Source organism: Tenrec ecaudatus, chromosome 1 (genome assembly GCF_050624435.1).
Source record: "Tenrec ecaudatus isolate mTenEca1 chromosome 1, mTenEca1.hap1, whole genome shotgun sequence".
In the NCBI taxonomy this organism is placed as follows: domain Eukaryota; kingdom Metazoa; phylum Chordata; class Mammalia; order Afrosoricida; family Tenrecidae; genus Tenrec; species Tenrec ecaudatus.
Genome location: NC_134530.1, coordinates 162,030,135 through 162,038,340, shown reverse-complemented (window position 1 = coordinate 162,038,340; position 8,206 = coordinate 162,030,135). Strand labels below are relative to the sequence as shown.

General features: G+C 49.2%; 1 protein-coding gene across 1 annotated transcript; it reads right to left on the bottom strand.

Annotated features, from left to right (window-relative positions):
• Nucleotides 1-230: 230 nt before the first annotated feature.
• Nucleotides 231-1,217, bottom strand: KPLCE (KPRP N-terminal and LCE C-terminal like protein). The gene is made up of 2 exons (XM_075540366.1): nt 1,055-1,217; nt 231-931 (listed from the first exon to the last, which is right to left on the bottom strand). The coding sequence occupies exons 1-2, from the start codon at nt 1,215-1,217 to the stop codon at nt 231-233; spliced, it is 864 nt and encodes a 287-aa protein (XP_075396481.1).
• Nucleotides 1,218-8,206: the final 6,989 nt, after the last annotated feature.

Here is an 8,206-nt window from a genome sequence, read left to right as displayed (position 1 = left end):
CTGGAGGCCAGTGTGGGCGGTCTTCAGAGTTTTATTCTTGCCATCGTTTGGGAATGATGCTCACAATGGCAGGCTGCCTTGATAACCAAGCTAAGCACAGAGGGGAAGGAATGAGGTTCCGCTGTTACTTGGAGGGGGAAGAGGTGGGTGAATGTTCCAGAAGGGATAAGTGGGAGACAGCAGGCTGGGGTGGGGACAATGCATTCTGGAGTGGGGCTGGCTTCCTGTGTCTAACAGCAGCAGTCGTCCTCATTGTCACAGCAGGCAGGGCCTCGAGACCTCATGGGGATAATCCCCAAGCAGCAGCACCCAGAACCACAGCAGCCCCCGGAGCTGCAGCACCCAGAGCTGCAGCCCCCGGAGCCGCAGCACCCAGAGCTGCAGCACCCAGAATCGGCACAGCCACCAGAAGAAGATCCTGTGCAGCAGCCCTGGGGCCGCTGGACCCAGCGTCGCAGGGGGCTCACTCCGAAGGTGCGGGGAGCCATGCAACAGTAGCTGGTGGAGCAGGGAGCTGAGCAGGGGTCAGGGACACAGCACAGGCCTCCTGAGCCCTGCGTCACACCACTTGCAGGAGCCTGCACGTAGTAGGTCTGGGCAGGAGAAGCATACTGGGTGTAATATGTCTGGGTCTGGCAGGGAGCCGGGCACTTTACATAAGTCTGAGTCTGGCATGGAGCTTGGCACTTGACGTAGGTCTGTGTCGGGCACGGGGCTGGGCACTTCACATAAGTCTGAGTCTGGCACGGAGCTTGGCATTTGACGTAGGTCTGAGTCTGGCACGGAGCTGGGCACTTGATGTAGGTTTGCGTTGGACACGGGGCTGGGCACTTGATGTAGGTTTGTGTCGGGCACGGGGCTGGGCACTTCACATAAGTCTGAGTCTGACACGGAGCTGGGCACTTGATGTAGGTCTGTGTCGGGCATGGAGCTGGGCACTTCACGTAAGTCTGAGTCTGGCACGGAGCTGGGCACTTGACATAGGTTTGCGTTGGGCATGGGGCTGGGCATTTCACGCAGGCTTGGGTCTGGCCAATAGCAGGACCCTTCACACCAACGGTCGGGCCCGAAGCAGGACCTGACACACAGGCAGTTTGGGTCTGGCACGGGGCTGCACATTTCACAACGGTGCATTTCGTGCTTTGTCCCATCCCCAGTCCTGAGCCTTTCACGCAGGATGGAGGGAACTGCTGCTGCTGCGTCTGTTGGTCACACATATTGCTGTGGGTTTGTAAAATCTGGGAGGGAAAGAGGTTCCATCAAAACTTTGAAACTAGAAAGATCTCCAGCAAAACCTGCAGCGCACCCTTTGCAATCAAGTTGGGTCTGTAAGCAGTGACCTTGTTGAGGTGTCCACAGGCTGTACACCGGGCAGCAGTTAGAATGGCCTCTGGGCCAGGGACTCTGGGCTCAGCTCTGTGTTTATTCCTGGCTGGATGCCCTTGGACAAACTACCTCTCACCTCTGGGCATCAGTTGCCACCAGGGAAATGGGTTTCATAGAATAATGTCTGACTTTTTGTCTGCCCCGTTCTCTGAGCCTCCTCTCTTCTTACTCCTTCCACATACTACATTAAGAATTAGCCTGGAGAAATCATTGTTCCCCAGTGGGTTTCCTCTTGCCACTGACTCCCTCCAGGGCAGCTCTCCTCCTTCCTCCGACAAGGTCAGAGAACGCCCGCTGAAGGCCACGTGCTATCAGTGGGACCCTGAGACAGCGTGGGTCTCCACTGGAGCCTGACAAGGAGCAAAGCAAAAGACCAGATTCGGATGTCCCCACTATTGGTGCTCTTTGGATCATCTGGACCACCACCATCACCTCTTTAGCCCCTGGACCCCAGAAAGGGCTGCACACCTGTAGTCAGTGAGAGAGAGAGAGAGCAGGGGATCCAGTCCTCTGAAACTCTCCTCGCACGCATTCTCTCTTCCCAGGCTCTAGGTTGCGCTTCCTAAGCTATTGCTGCTGGCCTCCCCCAGCAGGTGCCCTCAGTGCCCACTGCTGGGCACCTTCCTCCCACAGCTCTCCAGCCTGTCTTCACCGTGGTGCAGTCTCTGCCATATCCCCATCACAGGTATACACTTACCTCTTCGTGGATAGGAGCAAATCTGGGAGAAGCCAGTGATCTGAGAAACTGGCAACCAGGGAGACCTTTTATAGGGCATCAGTGAGGCAACGTAATGGCATCCACACAAAGCGCCAGAGATCACGAGAGCGCAGCCCGGCATGGCATTGGCAGGATTCCTCCCCAGGGTGCCTGGCCCTGCAGTCAGAGATGGGGCATGTCTCTGCTTGATACGGAGCTGGCCTAAACACGAGATAAATGATTCCTAGTGCCTTCTTCATGAAACTAGTTAGTCTTCTTTTCCTAGAAGTCATCATGGATGCCTGTGTGATGTGCCCCAGAGGAGACTGTTTCTAGGTCACCTGGGTCTTCGAGAATGCTTCCAGAAGTGGCTAGATTCCAGATGTTTCATATACCCTGACAAAAGCCGCACTGCATGGTTCCAGTCTAAACCAGCCTATGCTGGTCTGGTCTGCTGGGTACAAAGAGTTTGGTTCAATGATTTCTGGTTCAACAGGGCAGCAAGATTCTCCAAGAATGGTTTGTTCCAAAGGGCCCATTCAGGTCGTATAAGTTTAAATGGGAAGCTGGCCAGTAGCTTCATGAGCTGAGACCCCAGCCTCTATGTTTGACTCTTTATTCTTCTTCTTGCGCTCTGAGACCTCCTTGTCCTTCATTTTCCTGAACCTTATTCCCTAGGAACCCAGTGGAGGGGAGATCCTAACTCAAAGAACGTTCTATAACAATCACAGGAGAACGTACCAGTCTTTGGTAGATGATAGAACATCATTTGAACCCAAACCTATCTAGTTCTGCCCTCTCTACACTGTAAAAGGATGCATGGAGTCTACGCCTATCGCAAGTTACAAGCAGCGACCTTCTCAAAGCATCCAGCCCAGACATTACCTTAACCTCTGAAGCCTCTCAGATAAAGGGTGCTCACACATTTTATACATTTGTCCATAATCAATCCTCAACTCCCTCGGGATCTATAATCTTTAAGGCTCCCCAGGGGTCTTGCACAGAACGAATACAAGCTTCCATTAGCGCGTCGCCCCTTCATTCATTGCTAGTATGCAGGACTTGTTCCTGGACAATTTAAAGGAAAGAAGAGGAAGCGGGTCTCCTCGACTTGGGAAGTGTCTTGCTGCTTTCTTGCGTGATTCATTCCTGCGATGGGCTTGTATCACTTCATATCTTCCTCCAAGATACCCAGCAGTCCCTCTTCCCAAGAAGGTGGGATACATATAACTGTGAGCCACTGTTTCCTCTTCTTCTAAGTATCCCACCACAGTTGGTATCTTACTATGATAGTTTATCAAAGGAAAGACAAACAAACTGTCTCACGCCGGGCCTAGACACTCTGCATGACCTAGCGTAGTGAATTTAGGCCCCACTGTAGGAGATCTCATGAGTGAAATCGACTTCATGACAACTGGTTTGGGTGTTTTGCTTATTTGTTTTTTTAATACGGGTTGCCATGAATCAGAACTGACTTCCTGGAAAGGGGTCTAATTTGGGGTTATAGAAGTACCGTGGTAGTGTAAATGGCACACATGCTCAGCAGCTAACCAAAAGTTTGAAGGTTCAAGTTTACCTCTAAGTGACTTGGAAGAAAGGCTCGGTGATCTACGTCCAAAATAAAGGGCATTGAGCCCATTGTAGAGCACAGGTCTAGTCTGAACATCATGGGGTTGCCTTGAGTTGGAATTGACTTGATGGCAGCTAGTGCTGATGGCAGCCGGGGCTCAGAAAGGTAAATGAACATCCCCGAGTCAGCATAGCTAGATGTTGTGAATACTGGAACTTAAACCTAGACAGAAGGAACTTTACATCAGATTGCTGGTTCAGCACAACATGTTGCTTCTGCTGTTAAAATCCATGTTTTAGGAATCATGCCTTCCAGTCCCCCAACAATTAAGCGATTGTGTAGAATCCCTCTATATTATACATGCAGGATGAGGCTGTCCCAATTTGCAGAGAAGAAAATGCCCCAGAGGGTCAGCTATTTAAGTGCAAGCCAACAAAATAGGAAAATAGCTCAGGACCCACGGGGAGACCTGAGTGTTTGCCCTGCTCTCGCTGCTCAGCCATGTGATTCAGATTCTCCTGTCTCCAGGCCATCACCACTTCCACTCTTCATAAATCCACAGGATAAAAGCCCTTGTGGCTATGAAATTATACGTTTGTAGGTTCTCTCCCCGGAAAGAAAATGTCGACTCCCACATGCTAGCTGTCTGTGGAGTGATTCCCATGAAACAGTCATCGTAGACACGCTCATCATGTACCAGGACTTGGAGAATGCCAACTAAACAAGGGAACGTATGTGGGTGTGTTTGCACAACCAGTGGAGGCCAGACTAGCCTCTAGGTGGTGAGTGCCCCTCCCGCCTCAACCACGGCTAGGAGGCAGCCTGTGTCTCTATGTGCTCCACTTTGCTCACTTCCTGCTCTGGGAGGGAAGGCCCTCACTAATGGGTTTGGCATCTTCAGGTAGCCCTAATGTTTCTGGCAAGAGCTACTGTGCCCATGCCACCAAAACAGGTGGGTGTGATGTGCCCCACCCACTTTATAGACTGGTAAGGTAAAGCCTGGAGAAGACCGGTGACTTGCACAAAGGCCTAGGTGAGTCACGGGGCTATCCCCCAAATTCCTCAGAACCTGCCTCCCTTCTTTCTATGTGGACACAAGCTCATAGGATCAGGGACATGTGACCTCACGCAATAGTAGTCGAGTAGACTCACAGGGCAATCCGTGGAGATAATCACACGTTCACAGAATAACCAAAGCACAGATTCAGAAGCGTGGCATTTCTGACGTGGGGGGGACTAAAGGAGGTCCTGGGATCTGGTCCCTGTGCCCAGATTAATGGTGTGTGCCAGTAAGCTGAACGAGCCGTGCTTCTTGCGAAGATCCACTAGTCTTGAAAGCTCTCTGAAGTCCCGTGAATAGCTTCACCAAGGGCTTGCTAGACGGGTGATGGGGAACTGTAGAGTAGTTTATCTCTCATGCCCCTATCACGGCAGCACCCACAAATCCCTGACACGCAGGACTTGTTTGAATCTGAGTGGACCAGGCCGAGATTTTGACTCAGGGCTACCCTCAGCTCTGATGAGGAGCTCGGATAGGGGCAGTGCCCAAGCAGACCTGCCTGAGGAGAGGCCTTTGTTGCCTCTCATCTGGGGAGATTTCTCCAGTAATGAGCTGAGGGTTCTGTGAGTACAGAATTGGGTCCTTTTCTGTCTGCAAAATGTGGATGGAGGTGAGAAGTCACACATCCAGAAGAGAATGGACGCACACACCTAGGTCTTAAGTGAGAAGGGGATACCGGGTCCTTTCCTGTGATACCATGTCTCTGTGTCTCTGACCTGGCCTCCGCTCAGACGTTCATGCCCTCGATCCCCTGTTCCATCATCCCTCAGACAACCGGTCCTGCCTCCGAAACAATCAGAAGATTGTATTGGAGAACCTCAGAACGGAGGGCTCGCAGAGCCACGTCACAAATTACACCCCTGAGACTCCGAGAGAAGGGAAGAAACTTGCTCTAGGTTACATAGCCCTGTAGGAGCCAACATGAGACAGGAATTTCTGAACTCATCCACGGTACGTTCCATTAAAGCTCATGGCCACTGACCTCAGGACCGGTAGGGAGCACCTCCCCTGCCCCTCCCCTTTGCTTCTCTCTCTACACCAGGACCGCCACTAGGGCAGCTCAGGAATGCTCTTTACAGAGCAACCCCTGTGCATTGATATTTTCATAGATAGAGACATATATGCCTCTATGGTCTGCACATGTAGGGTTCATCAAAGCCAGAACACAGCAGCTCCTTCCACATCACAGCCCCATAAGCTGTGTCAGGCCAAAGGCCAGGGAGCACTGGTGCCCAAACATCCCTCTCTCTCTTGGCATGGCCTCTTGGGACTGGTTTTCTCGAACCTCCTCCAGCCCTCCCTTAACCCATTTATTCTCCTCACAGTAACCAGTCTCTCAGGTTTCTCAACTGGCTTGGTAGAGTCGCTCGGTTGCGTTTGGCTTTATAACCACATCCCGAAAGTACAAATGGAATTATCTTTGTGTTTTATCTTTCCATGCTTCCTTAATATATTCCCATTTCTCCAGATAAAGCCCATGGTATCACACGCACTTTCAGACTCCTCTCTCCCGTGCATGCCATCCACCTTTCAACCCAAACGCCACCTTCAGCCCTTCATCTCGACCACTCCAAGACCTCCGCACAGCCCACCTCCACCCCAGATCCGCGGTACTCTTACAAACAGACGCCTCCTCTGGTCAGAGGACGTGGCTCTGGTCACAGCTCGGCCAGCACATAGCTGCCTCATCTTGGGTCATTTCCTGAACCCACTGAATCTATGGCTTTAGCTGTTAAATAGAGACAGCAATAGTCCACTCTCATCACCCCTTTGCTGACAACCTTCTAATGGTCACTCATCCATGTCAAGTTACTTAGAGGGGATTTCAAGGAGCTGCACGGCCTCCACGACCCTCTGCTCCTACTTCCATTATTTATCCTACATTTTAGCCCTCATTTAACATCCTACAAGACTGGTCTTCTTGAAGTTCAATGAACAGTCAAGTAAACTCCAGTGTCTACAACTTAACTTTTCTTTCTTTCCTTGTTGAATTGGCTTTTTTCTTGGGTACCACATGGTTCGCTTTCTCACTTCCTTCGTCGATGCTCAAATATGATCTGCCTGTTGACTCTTTAAAATTATAACTCTTCCAATTTAAAACGAATACTCTTCCAAGCTTATCCATGGGGTTTACAACCATCTAAGAAATTGACTATTTTCTGGGGGCGTGTGCTGCATAGCAATTACACTCCCCGTCACAAATGAGAGCCGCAGTGCAAACAGCAGCGTGTGCTCACGGGAACACTATCTGCACAGCCCAAAGGTGACACCAGCCTAAATGACCCCCAGTCGATGACCGGACACCAGGATGAGTCCAGATTCACGATGGAACAATGCTCAGCCGTAGAGGAAAACGAAGTCTTGCTATACATTCTACAACAGAGATCAACCTTGCAGCCATTATACGGTGTGAAATTAGTCGCAAAAGAACAGATACTGTGTGATCATATTTATCTAAAGTTGCCAAACATATAGAGACTAAAACTTACGAAGAGAGCAAAAGGAATGATGGCTTAGTGGGCACTGAGTTTCTCTAATGGTGGTGAACTAATTCAGAAAACGATGAGTGTAGCCACTGCCACTGAGCTGTGCAGGTAAAAAGTGTTCACTAGCCACTTGGTATTGTTGAGTCATATAGTGATTCTGTGGTTAGCTTGCTGAGGAACAATCAAACTGCTCTTCCCAATGACTGTACCATTTTCCATTCTCAACAGCAATGGGGTACAATGTCTCCACATTATTGCACACCAATTATTTTCTCACCTGTTTGGTCTTTGGTGTTTTGTTTGGGTTTAGTTTGCCTTGTCAATGTATTTTTTTCATAATCTCTACATTGTTTGATTTCATTTTTATCACATGTAATTCACATGCCATACAATTCAACATCATCATAAATTTTAGAACATTTTTCTTCTTTTTTGTCCTCTTTATTACTAGCTCCTCATTTCCCCCAACTTCCCCTATCATAACTCAAAAACACTGCTTCTCCAATTGCTTTCTCTAGATTTATCTATCTTGTATTTCATATAAAGAAAAACTTACAAAAAATAAACAATAATAAAATGAAACAGTGAAAAAAAACCTCAGTTGGAAAGACATCAGAAAATAATAAAAACGAGATCAAATTTAAAATGGATAAAAAGGAGACCAAATAATAAGGTGTTGAATTTTAACCTAACTACTTTTGTGTTACTTCACTTTCCAATGAACTCTGTCTGATAGCAGGGCTATCCATGACTCTGGTCAATGGTCAGAGGGGATTCACCAGAGGTGTAATCCACCTGGGGCCCTGTACATGGATTTGGGGCTTTCACCTTCATCCGTTGCCTTCTGAAAGTTGGGTGCTCAGAATTTAAGATCGAATACAGTACTGTCCTCCAGTGTTCTGTTTTCTTCTCTACAATCCTTGTGTGTGCCTTCTGTGTGGACTTGGCTGACCCTCCCTTATATGACTTTGAAGACAAGCCTGAAGACAAGGCTATTCTTTTTGATA

Coding starts and splice junctions, on each gene's coding strand:
- KPLCE (XM_075540366.1), bottom strand. CDS start 1,217: ATGTGTGACCAACAGACGCAGCAGCAGCAGTTCCCTCCATCCTGCGTG. Junction 932..1,054: donor TGCTTCGGGCCCGACCGTTG/GTGTGAAGGGTC, acceptor TGAAGTGCCCAG/CTCCATGCCCGACACAGACC.